The 27,875-nt window shown below is 35.4% G+C and overlaps 1 protein-coding gene across 1 annotated transcript in view; it reads right to left on the bottom strand.

The window, feature by feature from the left end:
• The window catches only part of FBXO11 (F-box protein 11), an 86,029-nt gene that overhangs the window by 20,688 nt on the left and 37,466 nt on the right, over positions 1-27,875 (bottom strand). The window contains exon 5 of the mRNA XM_069833667.1: positions 21,215-21,459. Coding sequence (XP_069689768.1) covers positions 21,215-21,459 — 245 coding nt within the window. The remainder of the gene's footprint in view (positions 1-21,214; positions 21,460-27,875) is intronic.

Consider the following 27,875-nt stretch of genomic DNA (forward strand, 5'->3'; position numbering starts at 1 on the left):
CATGGGTTGAACATGCATGCAAGGCAACCATGGCGTATATCTCCACTCAACTGCCACCGTCGCGCAGCTCGTCTTCGATGGGCAAGAGAGCATGAGAGATGGGAGCAACAGTGGTTGGAGTTCTGTGCTATTCACAGATGAGACAAGGATTTGTATTAAACCTGATTCAGGAAGAGTTCGAATCTGGAGAGTACTTGGTTATGCAGTATCCCCCCACCATCCCGTAGAATACTATAGACAGGGAGTTTAAGTATCATGTTTTGGACAGGCATAATGTATGGCTTACGAACACCCCTAGTGCCTATAATAGACAATATGACTGCAGTGAAATATTGGAGAGAGATGTTCCAGAATCTTGTCATCCCTTATAGGGAACATTTTGGTGAAGATTCTATTCTTCAAAATGACAATTCCCGGCCACATCGCAGAAGGTATGTAAATGAATGAATTCAGGCCGCTGGAGTAACTCGTATGCAGTGGCCTGCTTACTCACTGGGTATGAATCCCATAGAATATGCTTGGGACCAGCTAAAGAATGCCATTCATCATTGTCAATCACCTGTTCAAACCCTCCACGAGCTGAGAGTGGCTGTGAACCAGAAATGGGATCATCTAGATCAGCAGCACCTCGACAACCTAACTGAGAGCATGCCAAGATCCATCCAGGTACTTGTCAGAACCAGAGGAGGCATGACACATTACTAAAACAGTTTTTTTTTAAATGTCCACATTGCCAACTGCGTGCAATTGAACTGATAGTTTATTCTCCTTACAATACTATGTTTCTCTTTTGTTTATATATGCTTCAATAAAAAAAGTTAAAAGTAATTTTTGTTTTTAATATTTTATTATAGGCCTATATGGTTAAAGTAGTCCCGGGTTTCCTTATTCAAACTCAATTAATACTGGAACATGAAAAGACTCTTAAAGTCTGTTTGGTTCCAAACTTTTTTTGATGTGTACACAAGACCTCGTTTTAAACATTACATGTAGAAATAATGTGGCCAGATGTCCCATATAGACAGGACAGTCCCTTTTTTCAAGTCTCTATCCCAATTTGTTCTTAATGAAAAATGGGATGCCTAAATGTCTCGTTTTTTGTGACAGTGACTTATCAGCATAGAATTGCAGCAACGATACACCTTCTCTACTACTTAATGGATCAGCTTGATCAAAACTTTCAAAAGTGCATTTATATTAATGGTGTGCACCTGTAGCTATGTGGACTGAGAGTTAAGGTAAGTGTTCACTGTTCAGCACTCCATGCACAGCAAGAACCGCACAAATCGTAATATTTATGTCAAGTGCGTTCACTGATCAGCATCAATATCATCTGCATCCCATATGTGCAGGTGCAATGGATGACAGCATGCTTATCATAATAAAATTGTTCAAAATTATGAAGAATTATTTTAATTTAAAACATACAGTTTACAGCAATCATCAATGTAGGGGTAGTATATGGGAAGAGATTGTAGCAACAATGAAGCAATTACGTAAGTTTTAAAAAATTTTTATTTCTAGACCCCACAAAGTCGAGGTTAGGAGAGGAAGAACATTATACGAGGGGTATTCCATATTGAATTACACTTTTTTTTTTACATTCACCGATAACCTCTATGCTTCAGCAGATACATCCACTTTCTCAATATATTCTCATGTTGCAGGAGCACATCTTTCGCCCATTTTCCTGGCCGTTTCTTTTGAATTGTATGGTTAATGTTGGTCCCTGGATCGAGCAAGTCAATAAGAATAATTCCAACATTGTCCCAAAAGACTGTGGCCATGTATTTGCCTACTGATGGCACTGTTCTGAACTTCTTCAGTGTGGGGCTGCCTTTATGTTTCCATTGCATTGACTGGGTTTTGGTCTCTAGCTTTTAGTAATGGAGGCAAATCTAATCGCCAGTCACGAGTCTGGACATGAAGCTTCTGGGGTCCACACCTGTGGAGTAACGGTCAGCGCGTCTCGCTGCGAAACCAGGTGACCCGGGTTCGAATCCCGGTCGGGGCAAGTTACCTGGTTGAGGTTTTTTCCGGGGTTTTCCCTCAACCCAATACGAGCAAATGCTGGGTAACTTTCGGTGTTGGACCCCGGACTCATTTCACCGGCATTATCACCTTCATATCATTCAGACACTAAATAACCTAGATGTTGATACAGCGTCGTAAAATAACCCAATAAAATATAAAAAAATGAAGCTTCTGGATCCTGGCTGTGGCATTGAAGGAGATCACTGTTCACGTCCTTGCACTGTTGTCTGTGTGTTGCAGTCGAGGACTTGGGGACCCACCTGGCAGACACCTTCCCCATCTTAAGGTGTTCATGCACTATGTGGTACAGAATGATTCTGGCAAGTCCTGTGGCCGCCTCCAGTTCTGAGAATGTGATGCACCTGTTCTCCAGAATATGCTGTTCCACTCTAGAGATGTTGACTGGCATTGTCACAGTCACTTTCCCTTCAGAACTGGTTCCCTTCTCCGTTGATGTGCAGTCACGTTTCCAGCCATCCACCCAGTTGTATACGGTTTTTTGTGATGGTGCAAGCTCAACACACTGCCACTAATCGCCTGTGAATATTTACAGTGTTTATACTCTCTTCCCACAGAAACCACGTCGTCCAGCACTGTCCTTGACGATCACTTTCCATGCTGTCCACTCATGTAATGACAGCAGTTGGGAAAATGCGCTGTAGTTTGCAGAAATTACTCCCCTCTGTATTGTGCTGCCACCTGAGGGCAGACCAATGTACTACATGCTTGCAACTATAATGACAAGCCAAATGGTGAATCATGGATGGTGGGAAATTTGGAAGTGTAAATCAATATGGAACAACCCTAGTACACATAGAACTGATAATAACTAGTCCTACAAGATATATTTTAATTTATTTGATTATTATAATCTTTATTATTATTATAATCTGTGAAAATACTTATAATTATAATTATACTTAAATTATAATCTTTATTATTATTATTATTATTATTATTATTATTATTATTATTATTATTATTATTATTATTATTATTATCTGTGAAAATACTTATAATAAAAATTAAGGTTATAATAATCACATAAATTTAAACATGTCTTGTAGGGCTAGTTATCACTTCTATATGTAACCAACTATACACTGTATGTCCTCTCCTAAGAATCTCGACTTTGCAGGCTCTAGAAATATAATATCTTAAAACTAACATGGATGTTTCATTATTGCTCCAATCTCTTCCCATATAATATTATCCTTTCATTGATGACTATTGTAATCTGGGTGTTTTAGATTAAATAATTCGTCATAATTTGTTTGAACAATTTTGATAAGTATGCAGTCATCCATTGCACCAGTCAGCTTGCCAGTGAGAAATCCTGTATTTGAAGCAGAAAATGCGGTTGCACGAATCTTGTGATGTCGTTCACTAACCAGAATTTGGCTATGGCGTAATCAGCATGTGCCGCATGTGCCGAAAGAATTGCTCTGCCAAGGAATCCATCTGCATTTTCCAGGTCATTCTTGGGATAAATAATGTTAGCAGAAGTGGTGTCCTGCGATCTATCCACAATATGTGGAACCCGAATCACATAAAGTGAAGTTGGTAGGTATTACATACATACATACTTTATTCAGACATGTTTTAATGAACTCTCCATTATAGCACTTCAATGATTTTTCGATTTCCAAAGTGATAACATAGCTTGCATGGAGTTCCCTTTGACTCATATCTTGTTTCATCATATTTTAGTACCAGAACTATTACTCGAATTTTTTTTTTTTTTACGTTTTAATTGCTTCACTCCATTCAGGTCTACGAAAAGAACATTATTTTTATCCTTATTTTCTACTGTATACATTTTCATTTACAATTACATTAGATATGTTCATGCTTACCTATGATTTCGTGATAATAATTATGACATGTGTCATAATGTCACTCGCTGTTTGATTTATAAGTGTCTATTAGAATTTTATAACACAAGAGGCATCTACATTGTCACCATATGCACAACATGCCTCCATTCTTCCTTAAACACACGTTTCAGAACAGATGCTGAAGGTTTTGAGAAAGAAGCAATCTAAATCTAATCAGGTAACCTGCCACTGATAGATGCTTGTGTACTGGAGTTGTAGGGGTGTTGGATGGAAGAGAGCGGGTGAAGCAAAGACAATTTACTATGCTGCACCTGCGACATCACTATTGCTAGGGATCACAATTACATTTCTGCCGATCCCTGCTGTAGAGGATTTCCCAAGACTTGTTTCTATTACATATGCGAAAATCTATGGTTACAGGTACTTTTAACATTTTTTGTGTGTAATTTGTGTGGTATGGTAAGTTACTTGCTATAGTACTGTGATAGCCTTCTTTGCAAGAGTCTGCTACTTCATTCCCCTGAATGTCACAGTATGCAGGGATCCACTGGAGGATATTCTTTTTTCCAAGTTTCTGTAAAACCTTTATTGCTATCTTGCATTCTATAATTCTCTTTCTTATTTTCTGGGGTTATGTGATTTACTATGGCTTGTACGACAGATCCAGAGTCTGATAACTGATAAAATAACTGTGTTGTGGAAGAAATTTGATGTGTGACAGTAGTTGTTGGGCAGTTATAGATGCCTTTAAGATCTCTGTCATAATGAGTCACATATTTGCCTACTGTGAAAGCAATTTGCATGAAATTCCTGCTCCTGCTGGACATTATCAGTAAGGAATCCATTGCTGTAGATGTGAAGCCAGTGGGGTTCTGAATAGTAATTGTGAATTGTCTTTTAGATATTTTTTTCATTTCATCAATGGATGAATGGATATTGGGAGCAAGAGGCAACCAAGACCGGAAGCAGACTCAGGTTCCATAATAGTCACTGCTGAAACAGGGCCTTCTAAAAGGATCAGGACTAGCAGACACACACTTCCCTCTGCTAAGACCAAACCTGTGAAGAGATCTAGGGTCACTGAGAAACCTATGTCTCTTAAGGCGCGTCTCCACTATTAAACATTTAACAACATGTTAAATTGTTTACCTTTAACATCCGAACATGTCGATTGAACATGTTAATGCTAATTTCATTTAACACTTTGTCCACACTGTTAAACATATTAAACTTGGCTTTCTTTGCGTAGTCCACCATAAACAGTCTATGAGATTTTAATATAGATAGTGTTTTATTTTCAAACCTTGGACAATGGACTTAGATGATGATTTACTTTTGTAATTGCCTCTATTGCTTGTTACAAGGCTTTGAAAAGGATGAAAATGAGAATGTGGGTGCGGCAATATCTTAGTAAAAGACACTATGCAGGATACATTCTAAACGTGCTTAAAGTTGAATACAGTATCGATTTGGATTCAAAAACTTGCTGAGAATGTCAGAACACGACTTTAATATAGTGCTGCAAAAACACTTCCTGTTACATCAAAGAAAGACACAATTTAAGAGCAGCCATTTCATCTCAATTAAAAAAATTACAGCGCGATTGATTAACTATCATAGGACCTACGACATGATAGATGTTAAAGGAGCAGGTAATATCGTATAATTTATTCTTTCCGAAGTTTTACGAACGTTAACATACATCACCAAATACGACCATTACTGACGTCAACATAGCATTAACGTTTAGCGTACGACCAGAGTGCGAAAACTATCTATTGTATTCTCGAGAACAATTAAATAATAATTCCAGTTCTCTAAAACAGTCGGCCTTCTTAGTTTTGCCCGTGTATTCTTTTGCAGACACATCCCACAAACAAGGCCTTTCCATCAGTGCAATTAATATTATTCTAATGTATTTTCTTTCGTCCACTCCATTACTTCGAACAACTTACAGACAACACCAAGGACCAATGATAGTATAAAAATGATCAAGATACACGCCACAAAATCGGAACTTATAGTTGTTGCTGTGGAAACTGTACGAACTTTGCCGAACTGTACCGATGCTGCACGAGCAAATGAATTGACTTGACATGTTTTTCATTTCTGCTGGAAAACACGCCAACATGTTAAAAGTGTTAAATTCAACATACTTAGTTAACATGTTAAATCAATTGAGACTTGAAATGTCCATATACATGTTAAATTCAACATGTTATATTTAATATGTAGTTGTTAAATGTTTAATAGTGGAGACGCGCCTTTACAGACAGGCACTGGCAGCACTCAAAATGGCTATTATAGCAGCCAATTATCTTGATGAGAAGTTGACTGAGGATGATATCAGGGGAATACTCAGAGAAATCCTGAGACACACTGCCACTTATCAGAACTTACAGCTTGCAGGATGGGGCCTTGGAATATTATTGTGAGAACCCAGAATCCTGCAAGCAGCTAATGGATAACGTCAAAAGCTTCAACTTCAAGAACAGACTTACACTTAAAGTGACTGAAGCAAAGGATCTTCCCAAATCTGTGCAAGTGGTCTTCAAGACTAGGGACATAACAACAGAAGATCCCCAAGTGCTCCTAGGCAGGATGAAGTTACTTAATCCAGGACTGAAAGTAGTGAATAGTCGAGCTGATGGTATGGGACAAAGATTAATTTTATTAATTGACCAAGAATCAGCTAAGGCTATTAAAGATGCCCACCTATACTGGTATTATTGACTGGGGCCTGTTCAAGATCCTCTTCGATCCTACTGAGAAGAAGAGTAAAAAATGAGGAAACTATGACCGCTGACATGGAGACCAAGCCTGTGGATTCTGGGGAGGTTGATCTTCCTGTCAAATCTGCACACAAAGAAGCTCCTATTTTAACAGTACAAAGGAAGTAAATTTTGTACTTTGAGCTAATTTATGAAGCTTATACAAATAAATTTACATCATAATAAGGCAGCTTCAGCACTTCTTTGCAAGACGCTATCAGATGGATATATTGATATTGTCCTTATTCAAGAACCTTGGATTTATAAGGGAAAAATAAGGGATTTGAACATTAAAGGAGGCTCACTTATCAGTAGGGCTGGGTTTTTTATGACCTAAAAATCTTCAAAATAAGCAATATAAAATATGCACTTACGACCTAAAAATTACAGAAATATGCACCATAACATAAAAAATATGATCTAACATATTATAATTACGTAATAATTACAGTTATAAAATAAATTAGTAAATCAGTTTATGACAATGAACTATTTATTTCAGAATAAAATGCACATGAGAAGCAAGGTAAAGTATGGAATTTGATATTGTAGTATGCTTTTTATTTTATTAAAATTATCAGTAGTTGGCGTATGCTATCATTTCTTCACATGCTTTTTATTTTATTAAAATTATCAGTAGTTGGCATATGCTATCATTTTTTCACATGCTTTTTATTTTATTAAAATTATAAGTAATTGGCATATGCTATCATTTTTTCACATGCTTCTTTTAGTTCAGTCTATGAGTCCTGAGTTGCAATGTACAATGACTATTTTGTGCAAATTTTCAAATAAAACATATTTCCTATTGTCAGCCAACAAAGCCTTGTACTTCGAAAAAGTCCTTTCCACTTCAGCTGACACAAGAGGAGCATATTTAAAACAGGCAATACTTTCTAAATTTAATTCTGAGTCATTAAGAGAAAAATTTTCACCTGACAAAATCATTGAAATGGATCACAATGTATGAGATCTTTTGTTTTTTTCTAACATCTTTTCCATTTTCTTTGACACTTCTTGCCCCACTTTACCACATACAACATCAGAGGTATTCAGTTTTTTTCACTAGTTCTATCTGCTTCACTAGTGGCACTTCTGATGCTCCAAAGCAGTTATAGCAGCAGGAAGAAACCCAAAATTGGATTTGATATGAGAAAGTTGGCCTGAAATGTCGAAATTTGACATTAATTCTTGAGCTAGTCTAATTGATGCACCTTCCCTGCTGTCAAACGAATCAATGATGTTTTTCACAACCTTGAAGTTCTGGCAGTAATAGTTGCAGGAATCAATCCAGGACCCCCATCTTGTCAGAATGGGAGAAAGCGGCAAGGAAATGTCTGGAGCTACCAACTTAAATAATTTATCAACCTCACTGAATTGACTACGAATCTCTTCTGCAACTCTGTGTAAGGCGTGAGTCAAACAAGTCACATACACCATTTTACTATATGATGCTTAAGAGTGAATCTGCAGCTTTCACCATATAAGGTGCAGCATTCATTATAAAGAGCAGTACATTATTATGCTGAACATCTTCAGACCATACGACACCCAGAGACCTGTCGAACAGTTTACTAATAGTTGAAAAATTAGCTTTTACTAAATATTCACAGTTTATTAGAAAATTTTCACCTGGACTATCTTCTTCCAAAGTTCCCACAATAACATTTGCAATGTATCTTCCCATAGAGTCTGTAGTTTCATCGATTAAAACCCATATTTTTTTTTATTTGTAACCCGTTGTCTGATCTGTTTTTTTTAGTAGGTTATTTTACGATGCTTTATCAACACCTTATGTTATTTAGCGTCTGAATGAGATGAAGGTAATAATGTCGGTGAAATGAGTCCGGGGTCCAACACCGAAAGTTACCCAGCATTTGCTCATACTGGGTTGAGGGAAAACCCCGCAAAAAACCTCAACCAGGTAACTTGTCCCGACCGGGAATCGAACCTGAGCCACCTGGTTTCGCAGCTAGACGCGCTAACCGTTACTCCACAGGTGTGGACCTGATCTGTTGCATAGTTTTTTCGTAGCTGATGTAGTCCTTTCTTATCGTGGAAGAAATGGTAAGAGATCTGCCTGTGTGTTTTTTTAAGAATTCACAAAGTTCTGAATGATCCAGTTTACTTAGGAGAATGTCGGCACAAAGGAAGGCTGTACAAAGTTCTTCACAGAATGGTGAATAAGATTGGTGGGATTCCCCTAGGAGCATTTGCTGTAATGTTTTTCCATTTTTAATTTGTTGTACACCACATTTGTGTTTTTCTGTCCTCACTTGCTACTCAACGTTGAATGTTTTCTCTGCAGTTACTCTTACGTTGCACAGTTTACAATACAGAATATTCCCATCACTCAAAAACACTTTCTCACCATAAGGAGATACTGTTTTAATTTTACTTGAATACTTTGCTTCACTTTTGGCATTTTTCCTGAACTATACTACATACACTTCCGACTTCAACAAGATTCAATAACTCAATGAGACCCTTGTCTGCAGTCCGGTACCCAGATTATAAAGACAGGCTCCAGTAGTTACCTGCTTGTCACGAAGCAATAGACCTACACAAATATTTGTTCACTGGTATGTAAGTGTAAACTCCATATTGTGAATTTAAACGAAATAGGGGAAGAAGGTACATTTTACCATTTTCCAGGAAACAAAATGTGATATGTAATTCTGAGGAATTTAATATATCAAATGAACATGGAAGAAAGAAATTGTACGAGAAAAGTTCTTTACTTCTTGAAAGAGTGAAAATATGCTGAATATGACCATTAAATTAATAAAATACCTCTATCACAGAGAAATGGTCAAATATGCATAAATATGTCTTAACAAAATACTTTAAATCAATTAGTTTTTTCATAATAAGCATTTATATATATTTAAGGAACATATCAGTCTTATCAAAAAATATATGCTACATCATAAAATACCTAGCCCTACTTATTGGCCCCAGAAATGTAGGTAAGTCACGATCTTATATTTATGTCAAAGATTGGATAAATACAATACCTAATTTAAAGTTTTGTTCCAGAGATTCAGCTACAATAGAAACATCACTTGAAGTAGATAATGGTAAAAGGACATGTGTGCTTTCTTCATACGAGGACAGACCACCCTTCCAGTTGGTACATAAACTTGTTCAATACTGCAGCAATGAGGGTAAAGAACTTATCATTGGCTATGATGCCAACACTCACCACATATTATGGAGGAGAACAGTGATGGAATTTCTGGTGAGCACTAATTTAAATATACTCAACAAGGGTAATGAACCTACTTTTGTAGTAGAAAATAGAAAAGAAGTAATTGATGTAACACTAGGGACCAATAAAATAGAAAACTTAGTGGATAAATCGCATGTATCTAATGAGTCTCAATGTCAGACCATAAATATATATGCTTTAATTTAAAGTCGGAGAATTATGAACCAATGATACACATAAACCCCAAGACAACTGACTGGGAGAGATATAAGAAGCACCTGTCAGCTCTTGTAAGAGGTATTAATAAAAATATACGTTCGAGATTAGATAGTGAGATGTCTGTTGATGAGTTGCAACAGGCAATTTTATTATCTTATCATGAAAACTGTCCTCCTAAGGTTGCTAACTCGAGACGTGTGCCTTGGTGGCCAAGAGACTAAAGTAAGAAAGTTTTTTAATTTAGCGAAAAGGATTGTTAATTGGAAAAACTTTAAGAAAATTCGTATCAGTTATAACAAAGCATTAAAGAAGACCAAACAGCTTTTATGGAAAAGCACTGTCAGGATATTGATAATATACCTGCCAGTGCCAAACTTATCAAAGTGTTTGCTAAAGGTGCTGCTAATAAAGTTAGCACTACTGAGCTACCAGATGGAAGTTATACCTTGTCTGGTAAAGAAACCCTTACAGAACTTCTGAGAGTACACTTTCCAGACTCTATAAGGAGCAATGAACCATTATCTGATCAGGAGTTAATGAATCAGGACTCTCTCTCGAGAGAGAGTAACCAGGGACGAATGGAACCTGATCAGACATAACATTGATCAAACTAAATTGAAATGGGCAATACATAGTTTTGAGCCCTACAAATCAGTAGGAACAGACCAAATTTTGCCTGTCCTTTTGCAACAAGGAACTGACTGTTTAGGATCATTGCTCTGAAGAATTCTCAGAGCATGTCTAGCATTTGGATATATACACTTTATCAAAATGAAATTGGCCAGCATCTGAGAGACTAAGTTTGAATCGGTTATTTCCATGAGCACTTGGGACAGCCAGGCTTTGTTCAAAAGATTGTGTATATTCTTCTAGTAGTTATAACGGGGAACACAACTATTAATCACTAAAATCTTTCGCGAAAATAATTCATAAACGAGATTTAAAACAGATCATTCAGTGTGTTTAAACAGTGAATATTGTAACACAAACACTATATAGAGTGATTCACGGGGAAAGGTAAAAAATTTAGTATACGTTATCTTAGGCCTTTTTGAGTGAAAAAGTTCATATGAACATAGGTCCGTTTTCGAACGACGACAGATCTAGGTGCATTTTTTTGGTAAAATGTCTCACCCCAATGTTGTTGTTTTCTAATGCCAGGCGTTTGACAATAAAGTCATTTGACCTCTTGCACTCCAATATTTTTCAAAGATATTATCATGACTAGCCACTGAAGCATAGATTTTGAAATGTTCCGAATCCATTTCTTGGTTTGAGTTGCACAATGGGCAGTTAGGGGACTGATATATTCCAATTCTATGCAGGTGTTTGGTCAAACAATCATGGCCTGTTGCCAATCTAAATGCAGCTACAGACGATTTTCGTGGTAAATCGGGAATTAACTATGGATTTTGATGCAGAGAGTTCCATTTTTTCCCTTGGGATTGAGTTAAATGGCAAGTTGTAGCCGATTTAAGTGAACACCATATTTTAACGTTTTGGTGGCTACTTCATTCACACACAACCCCCAGAATGTCTGGAGGACCACACCTGCTGTTGGTCGACGGGTCCATTGGACCTAGCTGGGAGATCTTCTCACCCCAATGTGAATCAGACTTTACTATATGCTGCTGACGTGAGATGTGAGACAAGGTCACGGATCGCAATGAATGATGTCACGTTGGAATCTGCATTGTGAATGACGTGGATAAGTTCATTCACCTCACAAACCGGGTGATGGGGCATACAAATGTCCAATTGCCTGCCCTTGTCTCATGTAATGATACAGATCCCGCGCATAACACAAATACACTATCGCTTATCAGTTCACAGCAGTTCAGTCAGCTACTTACAGTACATTAGTTATACAGGTACAGTTATTGGAAGTGTTAAGATGTATTTTTCAACATGCCTTATAAATTTTCGACTGCAGAATATGCCAATATTGTGTATGTTTATGGTTTGTGCGATGAACATTCCTTGCATGCCATTGCTGAATATGAACGATGCTTTCCAAACAGAAGAGTACCATATTGAAGAGTATTTACTGTTTATGGGTTTGGATGAAAAACTTGGTATACCAAAGGAAGGCGATAAACGAGAGAGGCGCTAATTGACTGTATTTTGAATTCTGCACACCACATAAAGAACAGCCACATGCAACTCTCCCGAGCGATAAGCATGATTCAATCCCGAGTGCAACGGTGCATTTAAGCAGAAGGAGGTACCTATGAAAATGTGCGAAAACATCGACCCCGACATCTAGAATATTACGTATATATTCATACGTTAATATAAACTTTAAATTTGTCCTTTATCTGTTTCTAAATGCGAGTTAGTACAATGGAATCCAAGAAGTTTTTGTGAAATCAAGGAGCCATATCTCCATAACCGTTCGAAAACAGACCTATATTCATATAGACTTTTTGACTCGGAATGACTTCAGAATTCACATCCCAAATTTTTTACCTTTCCTCATGAATCACCCTGTATACTGTATAACAGGTTCTCAAGTGGAGTATGACCATTACTCATTACAATGCCATTCTTAGTGCAGTAGTTCTCTTAGCATAGTGGTAGAGCGTTACCTAAGTATTCATGAGGTTGCAAGTTCAGATCTTCGTGCAGCTACTAAACTTTTTTTTTTGTCTTTTAAATGTATCAGTGAAAATATAATAGGTTTTCGTAAGTTTTATTATCCTTAGAATACTTTCCACTCTATTAGTTTTTTTTCGTGTTAATAGAAACTTTTGACACTAGATGGAAGTAACACTAAAGAGACAATTAGGGGCTTTTGTATTAAAATGCTGTGTTAATTCATCATCATCATCATCATCATCATCATTGGCATTACGGCCCTTATAGTTTAGCCTTAGCCTCCCTCAGAACATCCGACCAATCACTCCTGTCTAATGCTCGTGTTCTCCATCTTCTAATTCCAACTTTTGTTAGGTCAGCCTGAACGTCATCCAGCCATCTCAATTTAGGTCGTCTGACTTTCCTTCTTCCTACCGGTAATGCATCTAGTAGAGCTTTGGGTGTGCGATTGTTCTCCATCCTGGCTACGTGTCCCAGCCACTCTAACCTTCTGAGTTTTATGTCAACAACAATGTTGTTATCTTTATATAATTCATATAACTCAGCATTTGTTTTAATTCGCCAAAACCCTTGCTCATAAGTAGGCCCAAAGATTTTCCGTAATACTTTCCGTTCCCAGGCATTTAAGATCTTAATTGCCCTTTCAGATAGAGTCCAGGTTTTACTTCCATATACTACTATTGGTTTAATAATAGTTTTATATATTCTTATTTTAGCTTTTCTTGAGATACACCTAGACTTCATAGTTTTATTCAATGCCCAAAGACCTCGATTCCCAGCTGCAATCTTCTCTTTTATATCAGTCATAACATCATTATTGTCTTTCACCATGGAACCCAGATACTTAAAACAGGAAACTCTATCAAAATCAGTATCATTTAAATTAATCTTATTAGAATTGTCATTATTCATATTATACATGTATTTAGTTTTATCACTGTTAATTTCCAGACCGGCTTTGATTGCTTCAGTTTCTATTTGTTTGAGTATTTCATCCATTGTACTTACATTGCGTGATAAGATAACAATATCGTCTGCATATGCCATATATTGTGCCGTTCTATTGATGATTGTACCTCCTGGGTTTATGGTTATCTTTTGAACAATTCTATGCAATCCAACATTAAACAACATAGTTGATAAGGCATCACCTTGCCTAATGCCATTAAAAGTTATAAAGCTTTCAGAGAGTTTATTCTGAATTTTAACTTTATTTTGAGTTTGTGTTAAAGTTATTTTAGTTAAATTGATCAGTTTACTGGGAACTCCAATTTCGCCTAAAGTTTCTAGAATATAATCTCTGCTAATGCAGTCAAAAGCTTTTTTAAAATCAATATATAATTGGTGCAAAGGTAAATTAAATTCACAAAACTTCTCTAAAATTAGGCGTAAAGAAAATATTTGATCTGTTGTTGATCGACCCTTACAGAAACCGCACTGGTATTCTCCAAGAGCTGCTTCTATGTATGGTTCTAAATACTTAGCTAAGATATTAGTGAAAATTTTATATGTAGTATTTAGCAGTGATATGCCTCTATAATTCTTACACTCCAGTTTATTGCCCGTTTTATGTATAGGGCATATGACAGCTACACTCCAATCACTAGGCATTTGTTCCTGATTCCATATATCTACAATCAGATTATGAATACATTTCCACAACTCCTTTCCACCCTTTTTGATTAACTCTGCATTAATCGAATCTTCTCCTGGTGCTCTATTGTTTTTCATTTTCCTTATTGCATCATATACCATAGTATTCGTTGGTACTGGCATGTAAGGGTCAGGTCCAAAATAGGATACGTTTACATTTATATCTTCTTGTCCTCCAGAACTCAAGAGATCATTGAAATATTCAGTCCATACTTTTAGTACCTGTAGTTCTCCAGTAATTAGGTTTCCATCTTTGTTTTTACATATCATCGTTCTTGGTTGGAAGCCCTTCTTCTGCCTTCTGACACTTTCAAAAAACTTTCTGCTTTCATTTTTTCCAAATTTTTCATCTAAGTCGTAAAATAAATTTTCTTCAAACATTTTCTTTTTCATTTTACAAATATTTTTAGCATTTCTCCTTCCTTCTTTGTATTTATCTGTTGCTGCTCTAGTTTTCTTTTGTAGCATAACCAGTCTGAGTTCATTTCTCTTATCTATCATTTCTTTGCATTCTTGATCAAACCAAGTATTCCTATTTTTATTCTGCGTGGTCTGAATGATCTCTGAGGCAGATGAATGTATATTTTGTTTAATGAAGGACCAGCTGTGTTAATTACTTTATTAATTCCTGCTGCTTTGCACTCTTATTCTTCTGATGGTCAAGACTCGAGCAACCCCTGCCCAAACAGGAGGTATTGCCCCACTGGGGATTTATGGCTTTTATTATTATTATTATTATTATTATTATTATTATTATTTATTTATTGATTTCCAAGTTGTGCTACAGGGAATATGATTATTATACTAACCTAAATCCGTGATCATCAGGGCCTAAACGTAATTGTAAAGAAGAAGAAAAATCATAATTCTGATGACAAAATATATCCAGATTTCCTGAAATTATAACCACAAATTTTCACCAATTTTATAATTATCTGTAAGTAACATAAATTATCATAAGCAAAATAATTTGCCTATATTACACTAAAACGACTTGTAAAAAATAAAAGAAAAGATAAAACAAAAATTCACTACGGAGACTCAAACTCGAACTGTATGCATAGGAGTTAAATAGCTTAACCAATGCTCCATGCCAAGCATGGTGTGGAGGTATTAAAATACTGTGTTAATTATTTCGTTAATCCCTGCTGGTTTATATTCTATTGCCTAAGGAACGTTCAGTAAATATGTTGACGGTTCAATAATTGCAATAACTAATTTCCAAGTTGACTTTCGATCAGTTACCTAGATATTACATGAAAATTTTATTGGGAGATTTCAATGCTAAGGTAGGACGGGAGAATATTTTTAAACCGACTACTGGAAAAGAGAGCCTAGTAATGAAAATGGAGTTAGGTTAGTCAACTTTGCCACATCAAAAAACTTAATTGTCAAAAGTACAACATTCCTCCATAGGATATACATAAATACACTTGGACTTCTCCAGATGGATTGACACACAGCCCGATAGATCACATCTTGATAGATAAAAGAAGACACACTAGATAGTAGACATTCGAACCTTCAGGGGGGCAGACTGTAATTCTGACCATTATTTGGTAATTGGAGAACTAATAGAAAGATTATCAGTAGCCAGGCGAGTAGAGCAACAAGTTAATATTGGGTCATTCCATATCAAATCAACAAGGCACTCAACCCGACCGACTCAGATTTCTTTCAAATTTTGAGGGTTTATTTTACCTGCCATGCTAACTAAAACTGCCGAGTTTCATATGTCCTGTGCTTTTCGTTTTCTGTCAGTGGCGTTTCAAACATGAAGAAAAATCATATTTTTGTAAGCACGCCGCTTCAATTAAAATTATATATCTCAACAATGTCTCCAGATAAATTTACAAAAATTGGGTGATACATTCTTAATATGTGATAGTTTTTATTGCTTATATTGTTTTCTGCATGTATTCAATTACACTAAAAAAACATGGTGAAACAATTTTCATATATTCATATTTAAAAATGCAGGGGTTCTATTTTAATGAAAAAAATATATAGTACGCCTCAATTAGTGATATAATGAACTGATAAGTTTCAACTTGGAATCTTCATAGGTTACAAAGATAAAAATTATTATGTCACTGCAAGCATAAGCTAACCGTATAAGTCGCGATAATTATGTCCCACACATTCGTTGTATTTAATTATATTTGATCATATTCTTGAATAGCACTATGTAATTTAACATGTAGTACATAATTCGCATTTTTTAAATTATTACTTGAAATAAATTATTGTCACATGGATTTTGTTAAACCTGAAGTTCTGTAAGAAATTCTTACCTTTCATTGCTGAGATGAAATAGCCTGATCATCTTTCCAGACAGGATGCTGCGTTGTTTCAACTGCATTTTAAAGCTACTTAGCAAGTATAATACCCATCCTAAATAGCAGGACTGTATGAAACTTGTGTTCCAGGCACTGCGGTGGATTTTGCAAATCGAAGAGCAAACATTTTTTCCTCTTCAGTATAGCCTTTTTTAGTCGCATAAACAGTATTAATGTTTGGGAGATGATCCCTTGTCCAGTCATACAATTCCCTAGGTGTAGTTATTTGTTTATCGGATGGTCTCTGCAAACTAGCACAAGCCGCAAACCTTTTAAGTGTCCCACCTACAACGTCGTAGGTCTTTTGCCATGCAATATGCAAAAATAATGCAATTCTGTTGGAAATCCAAAATCTTCTCCATGTAATATGAGGTTCAGGAAATTTTTTCCTATTTTTATACTGAGCAGAGAATCCATCGGAGAAATACATAATTTTTGTGATTAATTACAGATGTTTGTTTTAATGACTCCATTAGATACTTTTGAAACAGATGTACAGCTGTAGTGTCATATTTCGGGCAGTGTGAAATTATTACCAGATTTTTAATAGAGACTGTATCGGATGACGATTCGTTATAATATATTACGAAAGTATGAATGGTTGTCTGCACATTAGTTCTGTGATATGACTGAATTTCATCTTGGATTACGAAATAATAGTTTTCAGCGAAGTCGCATAACACAATAAGCAGGCATGGCTGTAGAAATGATTTCATATAACGTAGAAACTTACTTTGTCCAGATGATATAAATGAGTGAGTCAGTAAATCACTAAGTTTCTCCAAGAGACAGTCGAAAAATTTGTCTGTGGGTTTCATTATAGTCTCAAGCGTTGATCGGTCAGTCGTCATCCACTGCTTATAGGTCACTGATTCACTGAAGTTTTATACGAAACATTTCTCTAAACCCCCTCTTATTTTGAATGGTTCAGGACATCCTGTACATTTCCTGAACAAGCAATTTATATGAGGAGGATTGCACACCATAGTAGCCAAGAAATGTTAAGTTGGAAAGTATAAAGAAAAATTTTCTTGAAATCCACGTAGACCTAAAACTTTAATAAATTGCTTCCGGCATAAGTTTTACATTCTGATGAGGGCACAAACACAGACAGTATAGTCCACTAACTCCAGCTAGAATACAATTTCTTGGTCAGGGTTAGAATTTTTAAACACTGCATATAATTAATTTCTGCTCATGTGATTTACTCCCTGATTCTTTAATCACAACAAATATTTCTTACCAGGCATCATTCTGCTTATCTCGTCAGAACAACAGAATTCTTTAACTTTACCGGCAACAGCCGCGAGCAAGGGTTTTCCCTTTCCCTTTGCCAGGACTTTGGCTTTCCGAATTATGTATTCGAAAGCTGAAAGAAACTCTTTTTTATATTATTTACGTTCCAGCTTTTAGATAGTAGTGTTAAAATGGTGATTTTCTCACTTTTACCTGAATTTTGAAAATTTTCCTGCAACTGAGACAAAATTTCAGAATCAGAAAGGTCCTGGTTCCTTGGCATCTTTAATATCGAAGACTTTGTCTTTTACAATATTTTCAAATTTCTGTCTCTTATATTTCTCTTGTTGTAGCCTTTCTTGTTTAATAAGGAACACACCTTGGTCAAAAAGACTTGTATTTAATGAACTTACATTTGCTGTAGAGTCGACGTATTCTTCATTACTAGAGTCATTATGAGGATTCTGCGTAATAGCATTATATTATATTTTTATTTCTTTGCGACACAGAGCGCACACATTTTGTTTCTGTTTTAAATCAGGAAATACATTAAGCATCCACGATATAACACTTCTTAAATTTTTCCTCTAATTACAACGCCTTGATTTCTCGAAGGGATTGCAGCAAACATAGACCTATAACTTAAAACGCGACTCCATTACATCACACAAAACTACCACATACTACGAAAACTAACAACACTGCACTTGAAACAGATTGCACGTTTTGTATAAATTGAAGACTGTATAAACTGCCACACATGACGGCCTCACAGATCTACGACGCAGCTTATCAGACAAGTACGAACTCGCGCGCATGCAGTGTTGGTGTAAGACGGGTTTAAGTGCTACAAACCGATAAATTGATATATTTTTTTACTGATATTCCTGAAAAGTTTCCAAAATGAAACTTACACCAAGGGGAGAATACTCTTACCTCTATAACATACATTTTTCGCGAAATAATTTATGTCCCGCATTTACAGATATTTAATGTTAAAATGTGTTTCACGTGACCATTCAATAAAGAATTCATTACTTTGATGCAAACCTATTTTTATTGAAACGTATGATCCCTTAGCTTTAAAATAAGCTCACGTTTAAGATTCTACCTCAATTAGAAGAGAAGTTATGAATTATTTTTATTGACATAGTATGCGACATTTTTACATTTTTTCTCGTATTGACAGAATTGCTGTATGAATATCGTGCATTATTGAGGGCTAAAATTTTACATAATTACTTAACTTAAGGTTCTTTACCATCCCACCAAATTTAATGAAAATCTGAGGTGGTCGGGTTGAAAAGTCCACTTTTTTGTGTTGATTTGACATGGAATGCCCCTATTAGAAGATTCAATATTCCGAAATTAAACAACGAGGAAACTAAGCAACATTATCAGGTCGAAATTTCAAATAGGTTTGCCATATTAGCAAGTTCCGACGAAGTTGAGGAAGAGTTAGATGTTAATAGCGTGTGGGAAAATATCTGAGATAATATCAAAATTGCAGCTGAACACAGCATAGGTTATTATGAAACTAAGAAAAAGAAACCGTGGTTTGATGATTGTTGCATGGTAGTAGAAAGAAGGAACCAGTAAAATTGAAATTCTTACAGGATCCAGTTGAGGCGAATAGAGATAATTATTTCAATGAAAGACGGGATGCAAATCACACACTTAGGAATGAAAAGAGAGATTACTTGAAGGAAAAACTGAATGAGGTAGAAACAAATAGTGAGAATAAAAACATTAGAGATTTATATAAGGGCATAAAGGAATTTAAGAATGGATAGCGCAACAATTGCTGTATCTTTTCAATAAATATTTCCATACAATTGTGCTTTTTTCTATAAACGGCCCCAGGGAAAATCACTTTCTGGATGGCCTCATAATTGCGGTTGAGTGGCCAAAATTTGTATAAGCACTTCTTTTGACATTAACATGGTGGAAGAAAAAAATTAACTTTTTTATCTGCCCCCATCAGAATGTTTGCTGTTTAGTGCAAAGATAATTTGGTGGACAAGGAGTTCGTCTTTTCAAAGTAAAAGAAAAATATCAATGCAAGAAAATATTGCTTTGGGACCATGATTTTCCAATGATTGATGCAATAATAAAGTGACAGTTTGAGAAATGATGGAGCTGGGACAAAATAGCATTATTTATATGGGACTATTTGTGGAACCTACAAAAGCAGACAAAAAAGGTGGGGAAAACAATGATAATGGGAACGATGCTACAAGGTTCCACTGTATACTAAGCAGTATAGAGTATCGGAGATATTGGAAAAATGGAAACTGGAAAATAATCATCATTTTAATGTCAACAATGCGCTATATTAAAATTTTCTTAAAATATCGGAGTTTCTTCTTTGTTTACCTAAAACTAATGCCTTCACTGAACAAATGTTTTCTTATATAAATGTTTTGTGGACAAGAATGTTCTTCAGTGCAAACTTTGAAAGCAATGTTGATCAATAAGGTAAACTTTAATAAAGTGTGTCAACTTTTACAATGAGCTATCCAATAGAAGGAATGTATTAAAGAAGATTCATCACCAAAAGTCAATGAATGCAGCCCTAATTCTAAGAGACTACTTGGTTCAACTGCAGTGCATGTCACAATATTATGCAACAGAAGGACAATTTACTCAGTAATGTTAGATAAGCTTGTTGAATTAAATGGACTATAATGCAAGTCAATTATATGCATAGGCTATCTCAATTTTTTCTTATTAAAGACTTTCCTCATTAGAGGATTGCCATGAGGGCAAAGTATACTCCAACAATTTGTTTGATTGCATATAAGAAAATTAACATTACACATATGTCTTATCTAAAGCTAACAACAAGAGTGTGAGAAAAGAATTATACACATATACAAATATAGAAGTTTCTAACTGTAAGTTACAACAATGATTTCTTAAAAGAGCAGGCTTACATTTGTTACAGACTTCTTTTGATAGGCTACACAAACTGCCAAAGCCCCTGGCTCAAAATTACTTGTACTACTATACTTATGATCCTCAATGCAAGAGTAACACAAACATGCAGTACTCTTATAAACAATGGCTTCATAATCCAAAATGTGAACGTATACAAAATGGAGTGTGTTCTCATTACTGTAGCAAATAAAAATATGTAGGCCTATGTTAAATTAATAATTTGTTTTTAAAATAAGTACAGACGTGTTCTCACACTATCTCATTCAATGATGCTTCTTATATTAACTTCTATGCAAATGAGTGTTGTTATACTGAATATCACTCATACAAAATAGGACAACATGAAATCAAGCCAAAAAGAGAAAGTAAACTCACCAATCCATTATCGAAGGTGAAAATGCCCACATCCCTACCATGGTGAATGTGATTTCTTCTCATAATGGGATTCGCAAAGTTCTTGACCCATATACCTGCCAGTGCATTTCGACTGATTTCATTGTCTTCGTATGTGCCTTGGGCATAGTCCGTTACATACAGGCCAACATTCTCACAGTCACTTATATCGCAGTGTCTGACAACTGGATTTGCTCCAACACCACTCACACACACTGCTGCACCAACTGTCAAACAATAATGCAATATTAGTACATGTAATAATGAGGAGGAAATAAAGTAATATATACGATATTATTTTCACAGTGTGCAATTGCCTGAAGATGTGTAAGAAATGTGAGTCAATCAGGAACTATGCAACTACTGAATATTAGGTCAATGCTCAGTACATTAATACAGATGATGATGATGATGATAATATAATAATAATAATCATCATAATCATCATCATCATTCCTAAAAAGGGGGAAGGTTTGATCAGATATTTGGGAAACTGAACCAAGTCATTAAAAAAAAATCACAAAAAAAAAAAATCTTAACATTCCAATCGATACCTTGACTTGATATTACCTTGGAACCAAAATCGTTCACATGTTTTTCATTAGATAGGCTGTTTTGAATTTTCAAGATCACTGTGTTCACATTTGGTAACAAAGTGAAAATAAGTTCTGTCTGTATTGGTGGTTCACATTTCATCTATGCTGCATGATCTGTGGATGCTTTCGTTTACAAGTTCAAATACGTTTTTTTTTTTTGTTTTGTCATATCAATATTACACTTAAAAGTTTTTCTTTTTCTCCCCCCCCCCCCCACCAGCACTAGGATTTTCTTTGTTACCTATTTCTGATAAGTTATTTCGCCTTCATTGAATGTTGTAGCAAAGTTAACTTTCCTTTAAAGGGCACACAGAGCAGGTATGTTCAAGACATTTCCTTTTATTTGAATTACAATAAAGTGTTTAATTAGATTGTCTGGGGAGTTCTTTAAGATAAGACCCTCAGTGTGTGCTTTTCCAAACAGCAGAATCATGTTTTCGTGGGTTTTTTAAATTTTAAAATTATGTTTTATTTAATGATGTCTGCAACTGCCGAGGTTATGCTGGTGTGCTTGAATTTTGTCCCGCTGGAGTTCTTTTACATGCCAGTAAATCTACAGACATGAGCATATACCATTTAAGCACACTTAAAAATGCCATTCGCCTGGGCTGAGATTGAACCTGCAACATCAGGCACAGAAGGCCAGCACTCTACCAACTCCAGGCAGACTCATGGGTTTTCCAGAGGCAGATTTCCTTATCAGAAACTTTTGGATAGAGTACACAAAATGTTCTGTAACTTATATTTGTAAACCTTTTGTTATCTTTCCTGAATATTTCAACTGGATTTTTTTAAGTATTGTTCCGATTATTTCTCTTTATTGTTTACTTTTTGCCTGGATATAGTCTGCTAGCGAGATCTGTTTTTTAAAAAATGATTGGACTGCGTGTTCTGTCTCACTTAGAGTTGCCAACTTCTCAAAAAAAAAAAAAGATTTTTTATTGATTTTTTCGTGACTCATGCTTTCTTAATTTCTATTAAAAAAATTACATATTAAAGGATTACACATACAACCATTGTACACATACATTTTTGTGTATTAGTATCTAATTTTTGAAGACATCTTTCATATTTTGAAACTGCTTTAGCTTCATTTAGTAATTTACTGTCATTTTTAATACATTAAAAAACTTTTTGATGGGTATGTTAAAAATTTATAACAATTTGAAGCTCTAAATTTATCAGTTCTGGTGAGCATCTGTTCCTCACATCAGTCCATTTGTTCTTCATCATAGAAAACAATCGTTCCACAAATGCATTCGATCCAGGTATGCTCAGTATGAAACATATGAGTCGTGAAGTATTTGGCACTTTCTGCTGAGGCATCAATGTGAAGAATTTGATCCACTTAGACACATCACCATCTTTAACAAAACAGTCAGTAATCACCTACCGGTGGTACTACACACATCGGTAATGCAGTAAAATCCCTATTTGGCACCCAAATAACCGGCAATACCAAAACAACAGCACTTTTGGCTAGACAAAAAAAAAAAAAAAAGAAAGTAAGTAATTCATGCAAAAGGGAAGAGTCGGACAAAGATGTGAGTGGTTTTCGTGGATCGCACATACTGCATATTGTTTACTCTTTACACTGTTCACACATGAAAACATAGACAGAAAACCCTGTTATGTCCCTTGAGTAGACTGGGTAGCATTGGTAAGCTGTCACTTGGACCTTGCAAAAAATATACAGAGACGATATCTTTAAGTTTACCACTTGAACTATCCACACCTGTGGAGTAATGGTCGCGAAACCAGGTGGCCCAGGTTCAATTCCCAGTCAGGACAAGTTACCTGGTTGAGATTTTTTCTGGGATTTTCCCTCAAGCAATTACAAGCAAATGCTGGGTAACTATCAGTGCTGGACCTCGGACTCATTTTACCGACATTATCACCTTCATCTCATTCAGATGCTAAATAACCTAAGATGTTGATAAAGTGTCATAAAATAACCTACTGAAGTTAAAAAAACACTTGAACTCGCCTGTTTCGTAGAGATGTTGGATGAATTTAAAGAGAAAAGGTGAAATTCTCTGTTCCTACAGTGCATAAAAAGTTTCATTCGAGTGATAGTATCATGGCTATTACTGCTAAGCGCTGCTGTTGCACAATGGATTCTGCGAAATGCAAGCGAAATGTTCTTACGCTCAAATCATCAAGCATTATTTCATCTTCTACACTGTTGGCTACACTGCTCTTCACGTCACATGGCCACCATTTAAAACTGTCATAAGGTTACGAAAATTTCTAGTATTTTGTTACACTATTATGTATTACTGTATTACAATAATTATGAACAGATGACATTACATTACCGTATGCAGAACTAAAAAATAAACATTGTACATATTTCAAAACTTTATTTTTATATATCTACATTATATGAAAATTACTAAATTTCAACATGGCAAAAATTTTTGTACAGTACAGTATGTCTTCACATAACCTATAAATGTATTTTCCAATTATCTGGCAAAATCAGTTATTTGGCACTGGCTTTGTCTCCAGGCACCGGATATGAGGAATCTACTGTAGTATCAATTGTAGCAATGAGTGATCTCTGTGACTATCGATTGTGAGCAATAGAGTGATCTCTGCAATAGTACCAATATTTTCAAAATCTAAATCTCAGTGATAAAATAACAAAAATAATAGAAACTGTTCACAGCATTTTACTATTACGCAGCACCAAATTAGAAATATAGGAAGAAAATGTTGTATGGGGGAATGAAAAACATAAGGCAACATTAGCATCCAGAAAATGTTAGAATACAAGAAAAATGTACAACCTGGCAACCTTATCTTTCACTACTTCCCACAACAGAAGTCTGCTACAATGTCATCCTCAGTAGTTTCACTGAGAAATATTTTTACTCGTTTTATGGGTGTCTCATCAGCAACATTAAGATTTGATATACCTCTAAATCATTTAAGTTTGTCTCTTTTCTTTCTTTATATATATATATATATACTTCAAGCCTTCATTTCAGTTTCCTGTTTTCTTCGTCCAGCTTCATTTTATACTCCTCAAGTTTTTCTCTACTCCATTCAGTTTTTTTTTTTTTTTTTTTTTTTACAACTTCCTACTCTACTAGTAGAGGGCACTACATTCAGTGTAGTTCCCACAGATGATTCTGAAGGAGTGTTGTCTCTCAATTTTTATTCCAGTTCTTTCCTTTTCCTCGAATATTTTCTCTTAGGTTCCTCTCATTGTAATTTCTTTCTATTATCTAGCATTATTTTAAAATATATTAACATTTATGTATATCAGTATTAGTTTAAATTGTAACTCAGTTTGTATTTCACTGTTTAATTCACACTTCATGGGATCTCACTATTTAATTCATAACTCATATACAGTATAAGCAATTTTCGAGCTCAATTTTTGTAACTTAAGTTTATTCATTTGTATGAGTGTGTGGTTTTTATTTCCTTCTGAATCGGTTGCTTGTCTGTAATGAATATTTAAAGTACAAAAATTAATAAATATAGGAAGGATGTTTGATAAAAGCACAAATATTCCATTCTGTTGCCATTATCCACACCATGGTTTGTGATTTCCAGAGTGGACAGACTTAGAGTTTTGCAGTTAGACATACTTGTACTTGTTTCAGTGGAATATACACATGAATACTGCAATGTGAGATTAACTGATAACAAAAATGTAATTTTCAATATGATTTTCTTACATTTTTATTGACCTCCACGCAGTGGCATATACTGGTTAAAGGGTTTGGGCTACCACTGACCCTATTATTACACAAAATATATTTTAAAATCCCTATAATAAAATTCCTTACATATTTATGTGAATTCCAGACGTCTTGATTGGGACGAAAATACATTGATGACTTCGTCATTGAAATTACAGTTGGGCCACTTGCAAAGTTTCTGTAGAAATGACTTTTCAATTGACATCAGTGCCAAGCCGGATAAACGTTCTTGTGTATGAGTTGATCTACAGTAGGATTTTATTCTCTTCAACGCAGAAAATGTTCTTTCTACCGATGCTGACGTAACTGGTATTGCCACAATTAATGTTGCCAATTTAAGGACTTCAGGAATAACTTGGTTCAGCTGGTTTTCATATATGGCAGATATTTCATGGATAGGTTTTTTCGAAAAATCAAAGACTTCTGCTGAATATATTACACTTAATTCATTTTTCAAACGTATTTGATCAAAGTGACTGTAAATAATTTGTTTAGTGCCTCATTCGGGAAGTTTTCTCTATAAGCAGAAAATTTTTGAGAATCTAGAAGATGTGTGAACTGAAGCTTTCCATAATCAGAAAATCTGTCAGTAATTTCCATGTGCATACGATCTAGTATGCTGTAGTACAGCTGCCTGTATTTCAATTCATCATCTCCTTTTCTTCGCTTTAATGGTGGTTCCATTGTATTGTCTGAAGAATTTTCATTTTCCATATTACTCCATATGGACGGAAACCCACTACATCTGAACTCGGATATAGTATTTTTTTAACTTTGATACCTCTTGCAAGTAGTATGCTATGTCTAGACTTTTTGTCTGAAGAATATTGTAGAGCACATCTGTATGTACGAACACTCTAGCATAGACTTCAAGAAGAAATATATTCTGAAACTGTGTGAAAAAATTCTAATATCCTTGAGCCTGCACAATTACAGCATCATCCCAGTTTTCTTCAGTCATTACAAATGATATTTTTAAAGAAAGCAGTCCGTTTTTCTCTGTATTCCTTTACTGTATTTACAAGCCGAGATGTAAAATTCAATCTAGTTGGTGCTACTTTTGGGAGTTTCTTGTTCATAAATTCCTTGAGTTTTCTGATCTTTTTAGGAGATGATGAGAAAAATGCAGCTAAACCCGACAGTGTTTTGAAAAAAATGCGGCATTCTGGAATGGATGAAGTAGTTTGTTGCAAAACTAAATTGAGAACATGGCTGTAACAATGGACAAATAGTGCTTGAGGATACTTTTCTTGAACTTTTGTTTTCAAGCCATTAATATTTCCCGCCATAACTGAAGCACCATCGTATGTCTGTGCAATTAACTTATTGCCGACATTGTATTCTGCTGTAACACCTTCCACATGCTGAAACAAAGCAGCAGCAGTTTTGTCCGAACTGACATTTGTGAATCCTATAAACCGTTCTTGAACATTGGCAGTACTGTCGACGTATCTTAAAACAGTGGACAATTGACTCTGATTAGAGCAGTCACTTGTTTCATCAACAACAATGGCCACAAAAGGTTTTATGTTCTTTATCATAACCCCACTTATAGCAAATATTAAGTCATTCTGAATTGCGGGAGAAGTACCACGAAATACTGTTGAACTCTCAAGATGATTGGCCAGTAAATGGTCAAATTCACTTAAGGAACTTAAATATTCAATATAATTTCCTCTATTGTCTGATTCCACACTCTCATTATGACCCCGAAAAGCCAATTCTTATTTCCCTAGAAAGCAGACTGCGTTAATAAGGCGCAATAAAATCTCCTGATTTTTTTTCACAAGAGCATTGTGTTGATTGATGTGTAGAGCTTTTTGTTTATCTAGCTGTAAATCAATTCTTGTCTTTCCAAAGTTTGCAAAGTTCATGCTACTACAAATATGAGCTTTTGATTTGTCGTATTCTAGGACTGCCGTTCGAAGGGAGTTCATATTAGAAAACCCCTCTTTTGACCACACATTAGTTTCGCGGCTAAATAACAAACATGGCCAGCAAAATAGTTTAGACAGTTTAGAAGTACCACACAACCAATTCCACTTACCATATGATGTTGAAGTGAAATGGCGTGTGTACTCACGCTGTTTTTCTTTTATGTCCATGGACAAATTTAACTCAGGAGTTGGTCTTTCCATTTTCACAATTTCAACTTTCTCGTCGTTATGTACGACGGTTAAAAGGCACTTTTAATAAACCTTCTATTACACAGTCATTTTCAACACAAACCTCTCCAGAAACTTGAGTAGCTTAATATCAAAGACGGACATCTATCATCTCCATAGTTTTGATCTAGAGGCAATTTTTTAATTCACAGTGTTCTTTGTAATA

Source organism: Periplaneta americana, chromosome 8 (assembly GCF_040183065.1).
Source record: "Periplaneta americana isolate PAMFEO1 chromosome 8, P.americana_PAMFEO1_priV1, whole genome shotgun sequence".
Taxonomy (NCBI): domain Eukaryota; kingdom Metazoa; phylum Arthropoda; class Insecta; order Blattodea; family Blattidae; genus Periplaneta; species Periplaneta americana.